Raw genomic sequence first — 21,816 nt, 5'->3', positions numbered from 1 at the left:
GAGGGTGACTACTGACAGACTATCTACGCCACCGTAGCAAACTTGTGCTACCTTATCTACGGCGGAGCTTACAAATGCCTGCGCTATGGATTTTAGCGTCATAAAGCCTTGCCTGTAGTCTTCAATGATGACTTCACATATCTCACACACATTACTTGTGAACTTTGGGTTATAGAATTAATTGATCTAATCTACTACTTGCTGTCCCTTCAATTTCCTCCAAAACGCACCAGCTGTGATCCTGTCTAGTGCGTGGAAAATGAAACTGCAAAATTCAACCTGGAAGGCCGTGCAGAAGATATTGACTGCCGCCCTGAAAGATCTTGTGTGAACCCTGATACACCCAGGAGCGCGATCGTTGTCTGGATTGCTACACCAGGTGAGGATCTTCCAGTGTCGCGCGAGCACGATAGTGAATCCATCGAAGCATGTAAAGAAGAGGAAAGATTCTGTCGCCTTAGATCTGGTTCGCTCCCTCAACAAAACCGCACCTGTGAGTTTTTCCCATTTCTTTGTCTCACGCAAACACCTTTCTTGCAGGCTGCCTCCCCTACCCTCCTGATGCACTACGGCGCATCATACCTCTCACCATGAAGTTTCACCAATTCGCTGGTGTCCTTCACGGCTTGCGGGCCAGAATGCACAAGTTCCATGCACAATTGAGACTCATGCCTAGGCCTGTCCACAGTCAGTCAGCAGCCATGGAAGAAGACGCCGAGCCAGAGTATATCTCTCGCACTGGCACCGAGGAGATTGACACAGTCGCGGTTTCACCAGTTCATCCTGAGTACATGGTCACCGGGACCTACTCTCTTCTTGCCAGCGAGGAGACCCCAGAGTACGAAGCGCAGGTCCGCAAAGGCTCGCTTGAAATCCTGCTAGTGACCCACAAATGGATGCCTAGATACGCGGGCATGCTGCCACCTAATCTCGAGAAGATATCCTTCTCTTGTGCCATTCCTGACATCCACTTTCACCCCACCGATGGCTCGCTACTCGGCGTTGCCACCAGCACTGGATACGTTCACTTCTTCCGGTTCTACAAGCACGGTGATGTTCTTGGGCGTCGAGTGGACGCCAGACTCCTTCCAATGGGCTTTGCAAAGGTTGCGGACGCTGATGAACACGGTCTCAAGCCATTAGTCACCCAGTTCACTTGGTCCCCTGAGATCAGCACCCACGGCGTCACGGGTATCGATGATTTCCACCGCGCAGGCCTTGCATTCACTTCATCATTTGGCAACACTAGTTATGTCATCGTTGAGATTCCAGCAATCCGAGACGTGTTCGACCATCGTCTTGCAAAAGAGGTCCCAGAGCTCACGCATATGTCTGCGAAGCTCCACAAGCATGAACTTGAGGCCTGGACGGTCGCCGCCGTTACCCTTCGCTCCTCATATGACACCTTCGACCGTTTGGTCTTCAGCGGCGGGGACGACTCTGCATTGATGGCCACGTCCGTCCAGCTCCCAAACACTACATCGCCATCCTTCAATTACGATGACGTCTCCATCAATACAAATCTGCTCTGGAGAGATCGCCGTAGCCACGGAGCAGGCGTTGTCGCAATCCTCCCACTCCCAGCCATGCACGTACCGCGTGACACCGGGATGCACGGTAAGAAGGAAATCCTGCCTCTGCTCACGGGCAGCTACGACGAGACACTACGCATATTTGAGATCGACATGGTGTCGTACCGGCCCGTGCTGCAGAAAGAGATGAAGTTTGCTGGTGGCGTGTGGAGACTCAAGGTCTTGGACGAATACAGCACGATCACGACCGATCAAGGCGAACTGATGCTCCTAGAGCACGAAGAAGAACATACCGCGCTGCGCACCAAGCACTTCGGCGGCCAATTGGAACACCACACGTTGATAGTCGTCTCGTTGATGCACGCGGGCGCGATGATCATCCGAGTCACGTACACCCGCGGCACGGACCTGTCAGGCTGTTCCTGGAGCATCACGCCGCTGCAGCGATTCCGCGACGGACACGAAAGCATGGTCTACTGTTGCGCCGCCCGCCTGGAACCCCCCCCGGTCTTGTTCCCACGCTTCAGCTACAAGGCGGTCCTGAAATCCAGCAAGCCGAGAAGAGAGGGTGACGATGACGCCCGATGCCCCACCTACACCGTCGTCAGCACCAGCTTCTACGACAAGAAGATTTGCACTTGGAAGTTCATCGATCGCTTCAAGGGCCGTGCTCAGCTGAAGCCCATCGATTGCACGAGAAAGAACGATGACACAGTTGGTCGTCGGGTATTTCAACAAGCTTGAGTTCAGGCTCCTCAGACAGGAGATATCAGATAGAGGGGATGGCGACGACGATGATGAGCTTTTGGACGTATGGATCATGGAAGCAATCAAGGTCTTGAATATTAAGGACCACCGAGAATTGGGGTAGCTGGAACTATCAAGAGTTCGAGGTGGAACCTTGGAAATGTGTCGAGGTGGGACTGCATCTGCTACAAGAGGAGAGATGAATATTCAGCAGTCGCAACGTAGACATTAGACAATGAACAAATGACTGGGCACTGGAACTGAGAATGAATTCAAAAAGGAAGGCAACAAGATAATGCTCAGCACTTGCTCTTGATAGCGCATTTCAGGACCAAGGGGCTGCTTGACTAAGTCACAGGATAAAGACTTGCAACAAGAATCTCATCTCATGCAAATTCTATGCTCTGGAAGTCGGCCAAATCTTTGTGGCCTCGAAACACCATGCCGGGCTGTGTATGCTATGAGTACAAGTGCTGATCAGCTTAACTGACGTTACCTCCCCTAGTCCGTGACTGGGTCGCATAATCTACACGATCATCTCCAGATCCCTGGCGTACCCGACCATGTGATTGATCACTTCCTTCTGATCACCGTCTTCGGCTTTCTTCGCATCTTCTAGGCCAGGGAAGTAGATCCGCCCGTCTTCAAGACTCCAACCTTGCTCACTTGCGAACTCGGTGACCGCACCCTCAGAGTCCAGGAAGAGGAGATTCTTAGCTGAGGCAATAGGTAACGATGGATACGAACGGGCCGCGCAAGACGCGATCTCGAGGCGAATGGTGTTGATTAGTATCTACAAACCGGTGATTAGTGACTGCACAATTTTGTGGCGGAACTTGCAAGCTGCTGAACTTACATCAGAAAACAAGGCAAACTCTTCTCCGGGCACGTCTCGACCATTTGTCTTCCGCCACACTTGATCGTAGCTTCCCTCCATCAGACTCCGCTCCAGCTCTACAGGGTATCTTATGAATTGATCTTCTTCCACAGACGATCCTCCATTGGCGCCCTCCGCCACAATCAGAGATTCAAGCAGCGTATGGAAACCGGCATAGTCACCCTGACTGAGTAGTAGCAGTAGATAGAGCCCTGTTATCTTCGATCTCTCTCTTGAAGGCGTTTGCTGGAGGCGGGGATAGTCGTAGAACGGCTGTAACTGGGAGTAGTATCTGACGAAAGAAGCTGGATCTCGCGACCGGATAGACAGGAGAGCACCGACTTCCAGAATGGATCGAGCTGTTGCTAGGGTGGGTGCAGGTGTCTGCTGTGAGGGTATTAGTGCGTCTTGTTGTAGGAGAGCTAGCTTTGCCTTCTGGAGTTGTGATTGCACGTGCGAGGTGTCGCCATGATTGAGGGATTGTTGAAGGGAGTGGAGAATGTTGTCAAGCGAGTTCGAGTATGATCCTGTTGCAGCAGGCATCTTGACAGATTTGGGGAACCTCGGAATGCCTCACTCTTGTACGATCAGGCTTCGTGTTGTGTCTAAGGAGGAATGTCGAGACAGCGACGAATGGCGAGAATAGCAACGGCTGGTGAGGAAGAAACAATATGGTGAGCTCTCGCACTCGACGAGATCAGAAGGAGAAATTGAAAGGAATGTAGATCACTTGCGTAGTGGCTCTAATGTGGGAGGAGTTCGACGTTTGCACAGGCGTCTATGTTTGCAGTCTGTCTATTCAATAATACACATACTTGTACTGACAGGCAGTTGGAGTGATTGCGACTCTCCATCCAGCCTGCGCCAAGTCCTTGCCGCATTAAGGTCACCCCAAGATCAAGCACAACGCTAACCAAATTCAGATGTTAGTCTATCTTAACGATTGAGCAGAGTTATTAACTTCCAACCGCTGACTGCCTCAATAAGTTTTGTCCTTCAGTCAGCTAAAGCCGTTTCCACTAATTGAAAGCATTGTCAAGGTCAGAAAACAAGCTATCCCACTCTGGCATCTGGAGAACTGGGCCAAGTTGCACATAGTCTCTCCAGACCGAGTCAAACTCAGAGGGATAACTCATTGGATCTTCCAGTGTTTCCCAAGGGTTTGAAGTATTGACCCTTATGCTTTCAGTTGTCTGTAGATCCTTATGGGGTTGGTCCATTTGAGCATTTGATGAGCCAACATTGTTGGTAGTATGAGGCCGATTGAGCAGGTGGACCTTGTGCCTCCGAAGAACATCTTCCAATGACTCCACGAACTCACCAACCATTCGAGATCGACTTTTGGCTTCTTCTAAGATCTTCAAAGCCTCAACTACCTCATAGTGTCGTTCCTCATCATCTCCGTGGCCTCTGTTGAAGCATAAATCAGTCACTAGAACTATTGTCGCCATGAAGATGTGGTGACATATTCCTGTGAGCTTGACATCTGAAGCGAAAACAGATCCAGGTTCCAATTCCACTGATTTCTTCAACTTGATAACACTGCGCGCTGATTTGAGTGACACTTCCCTGGAAAAATGATACCCCTTGTTGATGGAGCCTCTGATAAGAAAGGGTTGATGCAGCTTACAACGTCTTGTCAATGCTATCATTCCTAGCGCATATCTTTGAGCACGCAGCTGAGGGTACTTGAGCATGACTTCTTCGCTACTCATCCGACTCTGTTCGTCAGTTTTGAGAAAAGTTGGTAATTCTTCCAGGAATGCTTCAAATCTTTTGTCCAGTGCAATGATATCTTGGTAGTTTATTGGCGAGACCTCCACATTAAGTAATGGCATTGTATCTGCGACCCTGCGGCATAAATCGGCCAGGTTGATACGCTGTATGTAATATGACATAACAGTTGGAGATGAAATTGGCTGGTCAAGACTGGGATTCTGTCGTAGGTCCTTGTCATCAACATTTCGCGGTCGTTTCACAATCATATGTCGAGGCTGCATATTATAGGTGCCTTCTTGGGGGCCGCCGCTCAGTGATAGAAGCCTGGGATTAACATCAGCTGCATCCCGAGCAACAGTGGCTGCTTCCTCAAAATAAGATGTCAAATTTAAGAAAGGAGGATACCTCAGACTAAGTCGTGAGACACTTCTTGGAGAAAACAAAAATGAAAGTTGTCGAGATAAGGGTTCGAGCACACTGACCAGTCAGTGGCAACAACATGCCAGAATATTCTCCGCTTCATTTCGAGTGACACAGGATCGGGTTGTGATCGAGAGTCCGAAATCTGACTACTTGGAACGTCGATTCTGTGGAGCGACAGGTCGCGTGCAATGCAAGTAGCCGAAGCAAACAGACCACGAACCCTAGCAGAGAAGCCTTCGAGATGATATAGGAGAAATGACAGCAGTATTGTAGCTTGGATGTCCTCAATCACGCCTTCACATGTTCGACGCGCTATTTCCAACATCTCCAATGCAGAATTAGTCCAGTACAACGAGACTTGAGACGCATCGGAAATCGAAAGGTCGAGTGGAACATCGTCGAAAAAGAACTGATATGTCGCCGCTGCACTTGCCAAAATGGCTAGAAAGAGGGCAAGCTGTCCGGGTACGAGTTTTTCGGCATCCTTGATATTTGAATAGATGTCGTCTACCATTATTCGAATTTGCGGTACATATATGACATGCTGGAGACTGTCGATATAATGGACGTACATATCAAGAAATATGATTGCATCTAACTTCGGCGGTAGACAGTAAGCTTTGTATCCAGAATGCTTGACCGGCGCTTCACCCAGAAGTCCACTAGATCGAGTATGGAGATGGAGTGCCGCTATTTCTGGGGCAGGAAGGAGCTGGATTAAGAAGCAACTGGACCGTGGCCCTATCCAGGAGTTTGTATCACGAGTGCCGGTACCCTCAAGTGATTGAACAACTTCTTCATATTCAGAAGCCCAAGGAGAGGCAGTTTTAGGGAGCATTGCGATTTCACATGTTGTCGATGGGAGTTCACTTGAGGTACGACAATTAGAATGAGACGATCTAAGCACCAGCTCTTCAAGCCGTTTCAGCCGCTCCAGAACGGAGGAAGTGGTTGTATCCCCATGAGAGGGTAATCGGGGTTGGGAATCTGGTCATTCACTCGGTCAGAATCATGCGTTGAACTCCAGTGGAGTTGAGGTTGGTGGTGAAAGAGAATGCAAACCATGAGAGTGCATCACTTGTACAGAGGTATTTAACTGCCGATGACATGTCATATCGAGTAATCTTCATCAGTTGGTATCTAATGCTTATTCTTCGTCCGGTCGATCTTTACCTTGCTGCATCCCAAATATCGCCTCGGGTTATACTGGTACTGAGATAAGAATGAAAAAAGACTTACGCAGAGTTGGACCATCACACTCGAGGCCTCTGGCAGCACAATTGGAACACGGGTATTCCCGATTACATTTGAGCTTCTTAGAACGACAAAATCGACATGATACTGGCTCCTGTCGAGGCCTTTTTAGGGGGTTGGCTGACATAATGCTAGCGGCGATGGGCTAGTCGTCCGTGGCAGATCTGGACGGGAAGAATACGGAAACTGAAAGGATATATCTCCAAGCCAGGGATTTGACATTTTAGAGCAGCCTCAGCGAACTAGATAAAATAATAGAGGGAGTTTTTCCGATGTCCATTGTGTCAGAACACCTACTCGTAGGCTGGAAGAGTGAGGTTAGATTAGGCCGCCCGCTTCCTTCAGACCGAAATTCAGGACGTCTGACAGCCCCTGTTTATCTTGCAGTGGGTGAGTCTGGGTGACTCATTGTCTTGTCAGACAGGCTGGCTTCTTCCGCAGACAGCCTCGTACTCACTAACCTGTTCTGAGTAATATCACTAGATTCACTAATTACCGGAACCCATACATATCAGTTTCCTGCCCTTCCTCTTTCCACTATCTTCGTCCTCGGCGAAATTGCTCCGCAGACAGTGGCATGCCAGTCATGCTATTCGGGAAGATTTGCAGAATAGAAGGTGAACCCTTAGTCAGGGTACGACGCCTGCAACGCTGTCCAAAGCAAAAGATCTACGTTCCTTGCCAATCGCAGAGTTCTTGCGACATTCCAAAGCGTGAGAACTCATATCGATTTCTATGAACAGGTTTACATGTCCTCTCGAGCCTGCCTGAGCATACTGATTCCAATTCTTATCAGCTTCTAGGTCCTCATTAGCTGAGGCAACCGCCAAGTAGCTGCTGATATCAGGGTCACGTTGGGTTCGACATGAAATGGGAAAAGGGTTGTGAGGATAGGGGAGTGAGCAGCTCGGCATAATCTACAAAACGTTCTTTGCGAATCAGTAGGGCGCGTCAACGAAGTACCTTGTTTTCGCAAAGTGCTGATGGTGCCATGCGAAAGGAGAATCAAATACACAGTACTCCTTCACGTGCTAACTGTCACTCACAGATGCAAAAGGGGGAACCTCGTCTTGGTCGGGTAGACTCATAAGCGAACTCACCAGCATGTGAGATGAATCAAGATGCGAGCGCTATGAATTGAAGAGAATTTTCGTCAACGTATCCATACGTTACCAGTGGAAAGCCTTATGTGATAAAGACAAGACCTCAGGTGTTGTCGACATAATGCACAGGAGAATTATGTTGGGGCGATAAAAGTTCTCCACGCCGTCAGTAGCGGCGGCGTGCCGAACCTCCGATAATTCTCGAAACAGGTAGTTAATCCGCCACAACTGAAGGGGCATTTATTTTCTGACAACGACTTTCCTGTCCTTGTGCATCGAAAGAGTATAGCGTTTTCTAGACAGCGGTCTACAATGGGCAGGATCCTTGAAAGTGAGCCATACAATACACTACCTCCTTTTCGTCTTCTCCAGAAATATTGTAACGGCTACAGTCTGTTTAGACGACTCTTTACACAACCAGCGAGTTTGAAGACGACATTATACTCTGGCAATACACGGTATCTACTCGTACATTCACACACCCACCCACCTAACCTCCGCCCAGAATCGATCAGCCCTTGCGGCCGTTGACAAATGTGTACTCGCAGACACCCTACTCTCACCCCTGTCACTCCCTGGCTCAAATCTCCTCTTTAGTGGCGCTTACACAACATCACACATCCCAGTCATTGCCAGATTTGGCAATACAGCCGTCCGAGAGCGGCAATTGACCTGCAATTTCATGGCCCAGCGCTGGCGTCTGGGATGAACCTTTCCGCCTCTCTGCTGAGGTATGGCGAATCAGAATTGCTGATGGTGAAGTAGTCCCAGGGGCCCCTGTCTAGTTTACCCTATGTTGGAAGATTCATCCACAATGCACGCTCTGAGAGTCTAGATTTGTACTTCGTACATGGCCTAGATACTATACGGCGTGGTATGAAGCTCTGAGGAGAGAAATGAAGGATGTCTCCGTTCTCTTCCTTCTTTGAGGTGGGATTCGACCACCGGGCTATGTCATGTCGTCTCGAGACTAGATTGTGGCTTAAGAGCGGTGGTCTCGAAAGTGCCACGTGACTAATGTTTTAAGGCGTGTGGACCATATCTGCTCTGTACCATAGCCGCACAGGCAATGATCTGACAACGGTTGCAAATTAGTTCAGAGTTGGAATTGCCACATATTAGGGAAGATATAGAATGGCTTGAGAAGCCAGATCGCTGCGGTCTGATGGCTTGGGAAAAGTAATTTACCGAACAAGATAACACTTCCTCGGCACCTCCTCGAAAGACCCTTTAATATTGGAGCGGCGCAGTGATGGGCCGCACCTCATTTCCTGACTCTCCTAGCATGCCTCACAAGGTTTTCAATGACACCTTCAAAGGCCTCCTTCTCTTTCCTCAGCCCATCTCTCCGCTTGAGCCAGTATTCCAACAACTCTGATGTCTTCTCAGACGTATCCTGCAACAGTTTCACATGAGCTTTTAGCTCTTCATCTGTGAATCCATCCAGTTTTTCGTCTGTTGTTGCACAAAGCCTCTTGACCGAGACAAGATCGAGTTCTGGCGGCGGTAGAGGACCCTTCAGACGCTTTGGCCGGCTAGGGCGGTCTTTCGTCCCCGATTGCGTGCTATCCACGGACCCGGTTGACTCATTTGTGGCTTCTGCTTTCAACCGAGCGACAGAGCCGAGAGCCTTGTCGGATTCAGACTTACGCGATGATGGTTCTAGATTGATATCTGGAAGTATTAGTTTCTTCTGTTTGGAGGGAGGCAATATCTCGTCCAGGTCCACTGGAACACCTAAACTGACGAGAAAGAGCCGCCTGATCCGAGATTGGGTCCAGTTGGGTGGTTGGAGAGGCGGTGGTGTGACAAGTTGTTTCCATAATGAACGAGAGCGGTCTGATGGGAAAATTGGTGAGCCTTCTGGAACAGGTACTTGTTTGGGAATTGATGCAATATTGTCGGCGGTCGACATAGGGAACATTGCGTCGAGATGTAGCTGTGTCGCAGCAAGAAGATCCGGTAAGGATGATAAAGCGTCGAAGTCAATCAGAGGCTGGAGGCAGCAAACTATCAGCACAGACATATGAAAAGCAAAAATGCTAAAGAATGGTGGACTCACGAAAGTCTCGGCAGGTATGGATTTGATCTTTGAGGTAGATACAGGTGGTGTCTTCACAGTATCAGCTTCAGCTTCAGCTTCAGGCCCCTGGAATCCTTCATCGAAGTCCCCAAAGTCGTCATCAGCTCCAGCCTGTGCACCTTCCTCAAAATCATCAAAGTCGTCCCCAAAGTCGTTGCGACCAGTGCCATTCTCCTCCTCGTCCTCGTCCTCATCATCATCAGCGCTACCATTTCCGTCGTCATCGTCGTCGTCTTTTTGACTTGTCGAGATCTGTCTAAAGCGTCTCATCGAACCTTCGAGAGGGGGTGACCCTGGATGAGGTCAATGGCCCTCCTGAGTTGTGATTCTACACTGTGGGTTTACCTTGGTCGGTTGGCTTCTCCCGGAAATCGGGGGACGCGGCTAAAGCTCGTTTCTTGTGTGCAGCCGTTCCTGGGAGATCACCATGCACAGGCTTGTCATCCACAGGGGTGATTATGGTTTCGGGAATGGAAAAGTTGGAGCCTGAGCGGTTGTGCTTGGAAGTGCTTTCAGAATCTTCGGAATACATTGCCCTCTTCCCAGGAGCAGGTGTTTTAAGTATCACATCTGGAGCAGCATCCATTTGTCTTTGAATATATGCAGCAGTGCCCGGTTCTTCGCCATAGCTTGTATCATCTGGGTCTAGTTTCTCCACTACCATGCGAGGAATGACCGAGCCGCCGGGAGTGGTAGGAGGCTCAAGATATTGACTGCTTCGTTTACTTCGGAGTCCGGCTTCGGGGGAGAGAACTTCGACCTCATCGGGTACAGCATCAAGCATACGCTTTTCGTAGGCAGGAGTTCCAGGAACCTCGCCGTAGCTTGGCTCATTATCGATCCGTTCTACTCGCGTTCTGGGAATTGGGGAAGCAGGTGTGACAGGTCTGGACCTCTTTCGGCCTTCAGATGCATCAGAGAAGTACTCTTCGCCGTCTGAGGAGACTGAAAGACCTTTAGCATATGAAGATAGACGGTCAATGGTATGGCTTACGCTCATGGGCACCAGGGTCTTGCAATTCAACACTCTTCCTAGGAGGTTCAAGGCTGTTTCTTGAGACCGGTCTTGACATTGTACTTCTATGGAAGTGTAGACGGCTGCTTTAAAACAGTCAAGAGAAGTTAAACCAGATCATCAAAGGTCAGCCGAAAGAGGGAGGAGGGAGGAGGGATGAGTACCGGGGCTGAGAGAGGCGGGCACAGGCAAGCAGTGACAGCGGCAGGGCGTTGGTTGGATTTCAGGATGAGGTTGGCATTCCGCTCCTTTGGGGAGTAGCGGCTGCAACTTTACTTTTTGTCCACCGCGCGCCTTGCCTCCAACCTGCCTCTACAGGAGCGCGTCAAACCTGGCCCTCAGACTCTTCGCCAAACAATTCAATCCTGGCAACGGAGTTCGCGTCCAGCAGCCATTATCCATATTCTTCGATCCACCTCATCCATTTCAACTGATCGACTTGGCTGCTGCCACATCCCACCATCTGCCTCTAGAAGTACATCACTGCTGCGGCAATGCCCATTTCCTAGATCAACCAAAAGCTACACATAAAGATGGCATCGCCCTTCAACTTTGGCGCGTCAGCGTCCTCAAGTGGTGCCTCCGCTCCGTCGTTGTTTGGAACAAGCAAACCATCAGGTGCTGGCGGCAGTTTGTTTGGGAATACTGGTACTTCTGCCCCTGCGACTGGCAGTACAACTGGGTTCAGCTTTGGTGCGCCGCAACAACCCTCATCAACAGAAAACAAGCCTGCATCTCCTAGCATCTTTGGGAGTACAGACACTGCGAGTGCTGGAGGCTTCAAATTTGGCCAAAGCAAGCCGGACGAGAACAAGAGCGGCGACGCCCCCAAATCTCTCTTCGCTGGTTTTGGTACTCCAGACAAGTCCTCCACGCCCACAACCTCTGCACCCTCATTATTTGGCTCAACAACTCCTGCTACGTCCTCGGCCGGTGGTCTGTTCAGTTTTGGCAACCCTTCGACCACTCCTGCTGGCCCTCCACCATCCACCACTGCATTCGGGGCAAGTACTGGTGGTGCTGGCTTATTCGCGCCCAAACCTGCACAAGAGTCAAGCCAGAGCCCCTCCTTCAGCTTTGGGAAACCTCCTGCCACGGATGCACCATCAAAAGCACCTGCGCAGCCCGCTGGGATATTTGGATCTAAGCCTGCTGGAAGTCCCTTCAGTTTCGGACCGCCATCCAAACCATCAGATAACTCTACCACTTCTGCGGCAAACACTTCAGCCCCACAATCAAAGCCTACTTTATCCTTCGGCGGTGCAGCTTCATCTACTGCCTCATCCTCCACCCCACTTGCCCCAGCTGCATCTCAGCCTACATCTTCAACACCACTGTTCGGTGCGCAGCCGCCTGCACAAAATGGATCAGGACTGTCTTCGAAGCCATCGGCGCCGGAAATCGGTGGAGCCACCAAGCCTTCTCCATTCGCACCTACCCCTACACAGACATCTGGGGCAACGGCGCCTGCAGCGTCAGGTACTGGCCAGAAACCTCTTTTTGGAGGGTTTAATCTAGGTGGAACTGGTTCAAACCCTGCTGCCACTACCACTGCCCCGACCACCACTACCACATCAAGTGCAAGTCCTTTTTCGTTCCCAGCTACTGCAGCACCCTCAAGTTCTCAGCCAGCATCCCAAGCTCCGGCAACAGGTGGCTTCAGCTTTGGTCCCAAGCCGACCGCCTCCACCTCACAGCCAGCAGCATCAACTAGTACGTCTGCACCGCTGTTCTCCCTTGGAGCAAATACAAGCACCTCCACCACACAGCCTGCCACTACTGCTGCAGCAACTGCATCAACGGCGTCATCCGCACCTCCTATAGGCACAGGAGCGATTGGTGCCCAGACATCGACTGCAGGACCTGCTCCACCGGCACAGTCTCGTCTCCGCAACAAAACCATGGACGAAATCCTGACTCGGTGGGCCACGGATATGTCAAGATACTCCAAGGAGTTCAAAGACCACGCGGAGACTATCGCTCGCTGGGACCAGATCATAGTGGACAATTCTTCCAAAATTGACAAGCTGTATGTGCGTACGCGAACTTGCGAGCGGCAGACTATGAGCGTTGATATGCAACTCTCTGCGATCGAGAACCAGCAAGCAGAATTGGAAAGTTGGCTGACCAAGTATGAAAATGATGTCGATGAGATTTTGGCCAAGGAGAGTGGGAACCCCAGTGAACTGGGAGGACCTGACCAAGAACGAGAACGAACATACAAACTAGCGGAGAAACTTGGAGAGCGACTTGAGGAAATGGAACGTGATTTAGCAAGCATGGTGGAAGAGGTGAATGCGGCGAATACAAGCTTGAGCAAGAATGGGAAGGCGGATGAACCAGTAAGTCACCCGACCCATGGATACTTTACACGCACTAACAACCAACAGATCACGCAAATTGTGAAGATCCTCAACTCTCACTTGATCCAACTCCAGGCCATTGATCAGGGTACAGCTGCTCTCCAAGAGAAGGTCGCCGCTGCTCAAAAGTCTGCCAACAGCTTGGGTTACTTGAATGGGTCAACGGATGGCAGTGGGGGCGCTGCTGTTCAAGACTTCTATCGCAGCTACATGGGACGTCGATAAAAAAAAGCAGGAGCTCAGGACTGTCTGAATTTTTACACAACCAAGCCAGTGCAGGATAGAAGCATTGTCATGAGGTCTATTGACCGGGGGGCTCCGGAAAGTGTAAAATAAGAACGAAACTTCTATGTTTGTTGGAAACACGCTCAGAGGAGAGTGGAATTATCATTCAGGTCCAGCAACGCTCTAGACAAATTGGGACTGCCGGGCGGATGAATTAGACGATTTGTGCATCGTAGATGTGGTCCCAGGGGTACGAGAAGTCCATCCACGCCGGTTATTTTGCTTTCCCTCGACCTCGCCCATGCCGCTTGAGTGGCCAGATCACTCCGGTTTAATGATGCTCGCCACCAGATCTCTCATTCTCCATCTCTTTGATGTGTTGGTCCAGCTTGTTGAGGTGCTCACGCTGAGCTTCAAGCTTCTCCTTCAGCTTCTTGATGCTAGCATGGAATGATGGGTTAGCCCAAGTATGTCGGTGGAACGGCCGTTGATAATGGTAGGTGGATAAAGTAACTCAGCATGGTCGTACCTTTCCAACTCCTTATCTCGAATGTATTTTGCTTCGCTCGCTTGCTCACGGCGAGTGAACGCATCACTGGTCATCACCCTGTTAGCATTACGCTGAACGACATAGTCTCAGGGGCATCGTGAGGGATGGCTCTTGACGTACCTTGATGCAACACCACCTGGTCTCGTGGCACCAGTGTCTCCTTCAGCTGCCCGCATGGCGACTGAAGAGAAAGATCTCCGAACCGCGGGGGCGGCTCTGGCGAGCTTGATTGCTTGTGTTCGTAGCATGATAAAGCAGAGGGGCTGGAAAAAGGTCGATTGGTGAAGTGCTGAGATTGTGAGTGTTCGAGTAGTAGTAGGTTGGTTGTCTACCTGCAGGCTGCGGGAGCTCGCTTGAAGTCGTCAGAATAGCCCTATGACGAACGAAGCTGAATGTCACGTGGTTTTCACCAACACAACCCACAGAGGGCACGGATCACTCAGCAGCAGTCAACAGCGACAGTCACGCTTGCCGAAAAGGAGATGGTAATATCAATCATTAAGTACGCGTTTGTTTGTGCTAACAATAAGGCTGAACGCAGGCAATTTGCAATAATGAAGAGGTATATTGTGTTGCTTGCAATGATGCTGAAGAATTTCTCATCGACCTGCGTCCAGGTGTTTGGGTAAGTGAATCGACGAGATACGCAGTCCCACGAGCAGTGGTAACAGAACATTGAATGGCCTCAGTCCACCATGAAACCTGGCAATGGCGAGCGTTAAAGCTGAAACACACGAATGACTGTGGCTGATTCAGGTTTCAGAGTCAAAATTGGATCGTGAATCTCCGTCTCCGTGCCTGTGGGAAGAAGAGGGCAGTGATGGCTCGCCATTCTTGACATTATTGATACTGGGCATGCGTCACTGTGAAGGTCAGATGGCGCCATCCCTGATCGGGACAAGTGTTGCACTTTCCCGTGGTTGTGATTGCCCGTTGAAGTCGTTGCCCACTGTCAATGGGGCGCTGGTTGCTCCTTCCCTTTTCCCTGCCTGAGGCCTCTGGGTTCCCCTGTCCGCTCCTGCCCACTGTCCACTACTGTCCCGTGTCTCCTACTGCCACTGCCTGCGTTCTCTGCACACAACACTTCCACTTCTACTTCCACTCCTCTTCCAATCCCACACAACTGCCAACTCATTCCACCTCTCTTGTTCTTTTCCACCTCCCTTGTCTTCATCTACCGCTTCGTTCGCCCTCTGTTCTTCTTCCTCTCTCGGTTCCCTTTTCAAGGTAAGCTTTCCTGCACTACCCGCTGCATCTCAGCCCACAACAAGGGGTTCCTGGTACCCCACGTCTTCCGCCGCGATCAATCTACCTTCAAATGCGCTCGAGGAAATCATATGGATGGGCGCAAGAACAATGCCTTCCTTTGATTGCATGTGGTCTTGCTGTTATACACACTTGTTCGCCGTTGGCCAACCTCGATATGCCCTTCCTCAACACAAGCTCGATAGTTGACGTCAATCCCACCTTCCAACCCTCGCTTTGCCTCCATTTCCAAAACCGACCCTGTAAATGGCGGAAGGGAAAGGAAGGGCGCGGCTGGCTACCATCTTCTTTGTCGAGCTCTCAACCCATTCGTTGCCGCTCCATCACACCGTCTTTTCCATGCGTTGATGATCTGCGGTTTTTGTCTATTGCAGAAATACATCCGCTAATCGTTCATCATAATAGGTGTCCATTTATCTATCTCATTCTAAGTCATACGTCACAAAATGGGTGTGGAGGAGTCTGTCTACCTGGCAAAGCTTGCCGAGCAAGCTGAGCGATATGAAGGTGGGTCTCATTTCCCCTGCGCCTTGGATCTTTTCTGATACATCTACCATAGAAATGGTTGAGAACATGAAGGTCGTTGCTTCTGCAGACCAGGAACTCTCTGTGGAAGAGCGAAATCTTCTGTCTGTTGCCTACAAGAACGTCATTGGTGCTCGCCGTGCCTCCTGGAGAATTGTCACATCCATCGAGCAGAAGGAAGAATCGAAAGGCAATGAGGCTCAAGTCAAGCTCATCAAGGAGTACCGCCAAACGATCGAGAAGGAACTTGGCAAGATTTGCGAAGACATACTTGAAGTCCTTGACAAGCATTTGATTGCTTCTGCTCAAACCGGCGAATCCAAGGTCTTCTATCACAAGATGTAAGCAGAACCTCACTTTCTCTCGCGCATAATTCCGGAGCTAACACCTCAACAGGAAGGGTGATTATCATCGCTACCTCGCCGAATTCGCGACCGCCGATAAGCGAAAGGAATCTGCCGACAAGTCCTTGGAGGCTTACAAGGCTGCTACCGAGGTTGCCCAAACCGATCTCGCTCCCACTCACCCCATCAGACTTGGTCTCGCCCTGAACTTCTCAGTCTTCTATTACGAGATCCTCAACTCTCCTGACCAAGCTTGCCATCTTGCCAAGCAAGCCTTCGATGATGCTATTGCCGAGCTTGATACTCTCAGCGAGGAAAGCTACAAGGATTCCACACTCATCATGCAACTGTTGAGAGACAACTTGGTAAGTCGCTCTAGTCAGATTTTGGCCTTTGTTTCCCTAACGGAATTGCAGACTCTCTGGACCTCATCTGAGGCGGAGCCACAGGAAGCTGCGGGTCAATCGAGCGAGCAGCCCAAGGCAACTGACGACACTGCTGCGCCAGAGCCTACCGCCGACAAGGCCGAGTAAGCGGGCAGGGTTTTGGTTCTTCTGAGGCGTCATTTGTGATATCCCAGGCTGTGCTAAAAATGGAGATTGCGTGGGTGGTTTTTGAACAGCTGGGGCACATTCAAGTAACCTTCGATCTTTCCTTCCCAAATACTCCCCCTGATATCCATCAATTGAAGATAGGTTTTTGCAGATGATAAGGCAGACATCTGCGGGGCAGCGGTGCAAACCGATTAAACCAATGAGTCAGCTACTCTTTAGACAAAACTTCAGACACAAAGGAGAATAGCAATATCAATCGGATCATAGGTCCACGTTGCCGCCATTCTACGTGTTTTCCAATTTCCCTATCCCTAGTGTACTTTTCCTTCGGGCGTAAGGCATGGACTTTGTTGCAGGAGTATGATGTCGGCTCTGCTTTATGAGTGGCACAGCATACCGTATAGTAGATATGGGAGAGGCAAAATCGACACAGACCGAGCTCAAGCACGTGCCTCTGTCTTCGAACGTTCCATGTAACAGGCCAACCTCTCATTCTCGAACTCCATATGGGAGCTCATTTTGGCTGGGAGAATCAGCACTCTACCCCCACACAGAGATAATTCAATCCCAATATCCAGCACTATGGAGCTGGCAGGAAAGTGGCAGACGGGATAATAGAATTGCTTTGGTATACTACGTCCCTTGCACGCTCGACGGCTTCCTGAAGGTCCTGTAACACGCCTCGTATAGAACTGTACTCACATTGACTATTCCTACCTCTTAGCCGCCGAGGGGTTTCTCGAATGGAAATGGCATGGGATACAGACGGCGCTCGAAGCAATGTAATTGGCAAGATAGTGCGACTTGCTCCAGCTCTCCACCCTCCCTCAGGTGTAGGTCAGTACTGGTCTGTAGGTGGCCAATCTTGTAGCTTGAGAGCTGTGGTCACCGTCACCGCGACGACGAAAAAACGACGGGGTCATTGGTCAGGAGAGGGTTCCTGTATGTCTAAAATATTTACGTGTACGTTTACGCATATACGTGCGGAGTATATGGACCCGCATAACCTTTAACCGGATCTACACATGCAACGGAGCGAATGCGAAACGAGATCGAGACATTCTGATGTACATGAAATATATGAGGTGAAATTTTCAGGGGACGCACCATCGTGGTTGGAGCGAATGATGTTCCACGTTGGGACATGGAAGGGCTTCAAAGAAGATCACGTCAACCGAGCTGTCGGGTTCATATTGACACTTCTGATGATGTTGCCTAGAATTGGGGCTGATTGTCCTATTTTCTGCGAGTCTGCCTGCCTGGTCGGAAGATATGGTTCTGTACATGTTGATTGGATTGTCCCATCTGTGTCTCTCAAGACTTTCCCTCAGTGAAAACGCGTTCGTGAGTGGCTGAAGACGCCATGTTTGTTGTGCCATTCACTCTCTGCGCCATGCAATAATGATACCCGAGCCAACGCTATGACTGATTCCCTCCAACTTTGAATGGTACCTAGCGCAGGCATGCCTGCTCTGCCCGCTTAACCTCGCGAAGTGTACTTCCCATCTGGATACTTCCTCAAAAACCCCTCGCTCCGCTTGCCGCTGCGGGTCATGTACCAAGCCGTCTGCAGTAAATCATCCTCAGTCTCCTGGCCATTGGTCACGTGCTCGAGTTGCTTCTTCAGCTTCAAGTAAGTGAATGTGGTTGGGATGGGGTTGGGCCAGCCGTCTTCATTGAATGTCCAGCGTTTCCTTTCACATGGGCCTTCGAGATCGAGCACCGCGTAGCCGAAGTCTGAGGAACGGTAGCCATTGGGTGCGGTCGAGTCGGGGATTAGTTCGTCGTCGAGAGCATTGCGATACTCGCCGGTGCAGCACTTTATGTACATTCCTTTCGCGGTGTTGCTTGCGGCGAGGCAATTCTCGAGACGCGTGTGCTCGGCCTTGAGGGCCAGTCGGGCGGTGGGATTGTCTGAGTCGAGAATATCTTTGATATTTGCAAGATGAGTTCTGGCGATGTCGTCTAGGTGGGAAATGGCTGTGAGCGAGATGATGACGATGTCTGGATTCTCAGACCGTGAACAGCCATCGGCGTGGGCAAAGATGATCACTGGCTCCGCGGTCTCGAGCTTGACGTCCCTGGTGACACGGGTGTAGTCGCCATGCAGGAGAGTTGGGATCCATTCGGGGGGTGTTGTTATAGCGCAGATCTCAGGTGGGTAGACGAGATGGATGTCCTGGCGAATTTGATCGAGAAGATCCTGATCAAAGCGGCGGTCGTTGTGTCTGCGGATTGTTACCTGTCAGTTTGAGGTTCGAACTTGGAAGCATAGTCGTAGACTGTAAGCTGCAGCTGTACTCTAGCTTTGGCAATGGTAAGGATAGGGGTGGTCAACGTGGCAGAGGAGTCAAATGGATAGTGGGGAAAAGCTCACGCATCAACATGCTTCTCGCAGAGTTCGAAGGTCACGATGAGTTCACCATGACAAGTTCTCAGCTCATAAGCTCTGGCGCAGTTGGGACAGACATGATAGATGCAATTCTGGTAGTTGAATTCTACAGGCCGAGCCTGTTCGGGATCAAGCAAGTACGTTGCAGATGTTGGAGACATGGTGGTGAGTCTTGTTGTCGATGAGGTGAGGGCGAGGAAAGCAAGGACGAAGAAGCACAGCTTTATAGAATTAGTAACCGACCCTGAGCAGTTACAATGGTCGATAGCGAGGGCACTCACCACTTGTGTATGTATCACGACCTCAACCGCCCCTGGCGATGAGGCGTTCACCAGCCCAGAGCCGCTTTCTGTCCTCTGATGAGGACCAGATGGCCTCCATTCTCTGCCACAAGGGCTTCAGGTCGATCGACTGTGGGATCGACTCCACTTTGAGAATGACGTGCTCTTTGGTGCTGGGCATCTCTTGTCTAAGTGAATTTTGATATGCTCCATGGCACCTCCTAAAGTAAATAGAGGTCCAGAGGTTCTCCTCGCCGACGATGAAGTAGTCGGTCGGGTCGATGCAGTTGCCTGTGTGGAAGACACTTGTCTTAGAGACTTTTGGCTGTAGGTTGACTGGAGTGCGTTGAAGTTGTCTCGCTGGCGTCAAGGACTGGTCGAGACTGTTGGAAAAGGGTCAAATTTGCACACAACCTTGCTCGCTTGGTTTCACATACAAGATGCGGTGCCAATGGCACGTGTCTCCTGGAAAGATCTTCATGCTTCCGTCACAGAATCCCTTCAGTTTTGGCTCCTCACACCCATAGCATATCAGTTTGCCGTCGTACTTGCGGACATCGGGATTCCCTTGTCTCGGTGGCTCTGCTGGAGGTTGTCCGGCGGGATTCTGGGGGAGATCCATGGCACTCGGGAGGTCAGGGATGTGTTTGGGTTGGCAATGATGGGTCTTCCTGGTCAAGAGGGTGTTGATGAATCGATACAGGTATCAGTGAACAGTTCTGCCTCGATGGTCTATTGCATTGTGAGGTAGGTGAAGATTGAATGGTACAACAACAACCAAGCAGCATGAAGATTGGTCGGGAAAACAATAGGCCGTTTAGTTCCCCTTAACAGCCAGCCTCGAGGTGTTCTGTGGCTGACTGGTTGGCTTGACCATCGTTTCAGCGCTTCTCAGATAGTGGCATACAAGAACAAACAACAATAGCACCAGACACACAATGTCGATGACATGGACAGCCCACCATAGTTTGACATTTAATCCGCACATCTGGATATCATATTTCCATTCTCCAATTTCGAAGTCGAACCAGGCACTGAGCAGGCCTGCATTTCCACCATAGTCTCCCATCATGCTTCGAAGTGTGATTTCACGCACACCAGTATGTGATTGGCTCAAGTTGGCATGGGTGTAACGAGTAGCTTTCCATGTGGTCGTGGGCTGCTCATTTCGATCAGTCATACTAGTGTAGGTCGACTCTTCTGGGATAAAATGCCAGGTATCACAGCCTTCGTGGTCATGTCCATTCAGTATAAGACCGTTTCTTCCTCTGCCACGTGCAGGAGCATCCATATTACCTGTCATGCCAAAAAGAGCCTCTAAAGTCCCTTGTCGACTTACATGTTCGCTGAGGTGGTTCTGCTCTTTCACACCACGAGGCTTGTAAACACCACCCCCGTCATCGTCGCCCCAGTAGTCAAAGTGTGGAGCATCAACACAGACCCCTTCACTTTTATATAACGGAAGATGCGTCAGTAGTAGAGTGAATGAGAGCCGGTCTTCCACTGGGCGGAGTCGTTTGGAGATGAGCGAATTGATATAATCGTAACCCTTACTTTGGATATCCGTTGACAGTGCTGGGCCATCCAAGACTAAACTGTTCAGGACAATCAGGTGAAGTGATGGCCAAAATTGCGAAGCATCTCCTGAATCATCTTTGGGCTGAGGATATTGAAATCTGACATCCCAATCAGCTTTTCCAAAGACTCTTTCAAACCGCTCCATCCTCCTCTCTGAGACTTCTCCAGCATAACCAATGTCGTGGTTTCCAGCAATATTGATGATTCTTGTTGTCCAAGCAGCATCTGTCATGTCAAAGACATTTTCCCCATCTTGTTCCGCCATGCTTGTGATCTCGTCTTGAACCCGGTAGCCGTTTTTGAAGACTCGATTCCAGTACCTCCATCCCCGCCACTCGAATTCTTCATCAGTGACCCACTGACTTCCAATCAGATCTCCGAGAACAGTGACATGAGTGGGCTGAGACCACCAATGGAGAGTTCGATAGATGTGTCCCAGGTAGTAGTCGTTGCCAAACAAGTCCAGGCGTTTCCGTGCTTCTTGAAGCGCATCTGGGATGTCCTGAAGGAGAACTTGCCGGCTTACCTCTGAGATCAGAGGGTATATAGATGTGCCATCTCTTGCCCGAAGCTGGCCCCATTGGCGACTCAATTTCGCAAGGAAAGCATTCTCCGGCGGTGGAAGAGAGCTGTCACCCTCGAGCTGAGGATCAGCTAAGACAAGCAGTCGGAAAGGAGCGCGTGAGGATTCAACTGCCGTCTTTGATGTCTGAGCAAAGGGCCAGTGTTGACTGAAAGTCTGCGACAAAGCACGCAATGAGGACACATCCTTCGAAGGGAAGGTACAGGTGTGAAAAGCAACATAAAGATACAGATATGTGCTCAGGCAAAGGGCTAAGGGAACGAAAAAGCGCAGCAACCTGCCTGCAAAGGGGATTATGGACATTGAGCCATCAGAAAACATCCAAGGAGAACAAGAAGGACAGCAAGAAGGACAAGAATCGTTCACCAAAGAAGTTTGGAGGTCAGGCAAATGTGGAGAAGA

The 21,816-nt window shown here is 50.3% G+C and overlaps 10 protein-coding genes across 10 annotated transcripts; 3 read left to right on the top strand and 7 right to left on the bottom strand.

Moving 5' to 3' along the window:
* Positions 1-590: 590 nt before the first annotated feature.
* Positions 591-2,276, top strand: A1O9_00273 (uncharacterized protein; the record flags this gene model as incomplete). Its single annotated transcript, XM_013409437.1, has 1 exon — positions 591-2,276. One exon carries the CDS (start codon positions 591-593, stop codon positions 2,274-2,276), a length of 1,686 nt encoding a protein of 561 aa, XP_013264891.1.
* A 529-nt stretch (positions 2,277-2,805) lies between these two features.
* Positions 2,806-3,699, bottom strand: A1O9_00272 (uncharacterized protein; the record flags this gene model as incomplete). Its single annotated transcript, XM_013409436.1, has 2 exons — positions 2,806-3,072; positions 3,136-3,699. The coding sequence occupies 2 exons, from the start codon at positions 3,697-3,699 to the stop codon at positions 2,806-2,808; spliced, it is 831 nt and encodes a 276-aa protein (XP_013264890.1).
* A 476-nt stretch (positions 3,700-4,175) lies between these two features.
* On the bottom strand, positions 4,176-5,812 carry A1O9_00271 (uncharacterized protein; the record flags this gene model as incomplete). The annotated part of the gene is made up of 2 exons (XM_013409435.1): positions 4,176-5,199; positions 5,358-5,812. 2 exons carry the CDS (start codon positions 5,810-5,812, stop codon positions 4,176-4,178), a joined length of 1,479 nt encoding a protein of 492 aa, XP_013264889.1.
* A 3,107-nt stretch (positions 5,813-8,919) lies between these two features.
* A1O9_00270 (uncharacterized protein) lies at positions 8,920-10,811 on the bottom strand (the record flags this gene model as incomplete). The annotated part of the gene is made up of 4 exons (XM_013409434.1): positions 8,920-9,651; positions 9,718-10,031; positions 10,084-10,683; positions 10,733-10,811. The coding sequence occupies 4 exons, from the start codon at positions 10,809-10,811 to the stop codon at positions 8,920-8,922; spliced, it is 1,725 nt and encodes a 574-aa protein (XP_013264888.1).
* A 475-nt stretch (positions 10,812-11,286) lies between these two features.
* On the top strand, positions 11,287-13,341 carry A1O9_00269 (uncharacterized protein; the record flags this gene model as incomplete). The annotated part of the gene is made up of 2 exons (XM_013409433.1): positions 11,287-13,095; positions 13,144-13,341. 2 exons carry the CDS (start codon positions 11,287-11,289, stop codon positions 13,339-13,341), a joined length of 2,007 nt encoding a protein of 668 aa, XP_013264887.1.
* Positions 13,342-13,672: 331 nt separating this feature from the next.
* Positions 13,673-14,139, bottom strand: A1O9_00268 (uncharacterized protein; the record flags this gene model as incomplete). The annotated part of the gene is made up of 3 exons (XM_013409432.1): positions 13,673-13,781; positions 13,871-13,936; positions 14,012-14,139. 3 exons carry the CDS (start codon positions 14,137-14,139, stop codon positions 13,673-13,675), a joined length of 303 nt encoding a protein of 100 aa, XP_013264886.1.
* Positions 14,140-15,603: 1,464 nt separating this feature from the next.
* Positions 15,604-16,559, top strand: A1O9_00267 (14-3-3 family protein; the record flags this gene model as incomplete). The annotated part of the gene is made up of 4 exons (XM_013409431.1): positions 15,604-15,664; positions 15,717-16,023; positions 16,079-16,391; positions 16,443-16,559. The coding sequence occupies 4 exons, from the start codon at positions 15,604-15,606 to the stop codon at positions 16,557-16,559; spliced, it is 798 nt and encodes a 265-aa protein (XP_013264885.1).
* A 1,501-nt stretch (positions 16,560-18,060) lies between these two features.
* On the bottom strand, positions 18,061-19,133 carry A1O9_00266 (uncharacterized protein; the record flags this gene model as incomplete). Its single annotated transcript, XM_013409430.1, has 2 exons — positions 18,061-18,808; positions 18,958-19,133. The coding sequence occupies 2 exons, from the start codon at positions 19,131-19,133 to the stop codon at positions 18,061-18,063; spliced, it is 924 nt and encodes a 307-aa protein (XP_013264884.1).
* Positions 19,134-19,275: 142 nt separating this feature from the next.
* A1O9_00265 (uncharacterized protein) lies at positions 19,276-19,875 on the bottom strand (the record flags this gene model as incomplete). The annotated part of the gene is made up of 2 exons (XM_013409429.1): positions 19,276-19,636; positions 19,691-19,875. The coding sequence occupies 2 exons, from the start codon at positions 19,873-19,875 to the stop codon at positions 19,276-19,278; spliced, it is 546 nt and encodes a 181-aa protein (XP_013264883.1).
* A 195-nt stretch (positions 19,876-20,070) lies between these two features.
* Positions 20,071-21,717, bottom strand: A1O9_00264 (uncharacterized protein; the record flags this gene model as incomplete). Its single annotated transcript, XM_013409428.1, has 1 exon — positions 20,071-21,717. The coding sequence occupies one exon, from the start codon at positions 21,715-21,717 to the stop codon at positions 20,071-20,073; it is 1,647 nt and encodes a 548-aa protein (XP_013264882.1).
* Between the last annotated feature and the right edge of the window lie 99 nt (positions 21,718-21,816).

The sequence above is a fragment of the Exophiala aquamarina genome (assembly GCF_000709125.1).
Source record: "Exophiala aquamarina CBS 119918 chromosome Unknown aczIA-supercont1.1, whole genome shotgun sequence".
Classification (NCBI taxonomy): Eukaryota; Fungi; Ascomycota; class Eurotiomycetes; order Chaetothyriales; family Herpotrichiellaceae; genus Exophiala; species Exophiala aquamarina.
Note: the sequence above shows the minus strand (reverse complement) of the source record. Positions and strands in the feature narration are given on the sequence as shown.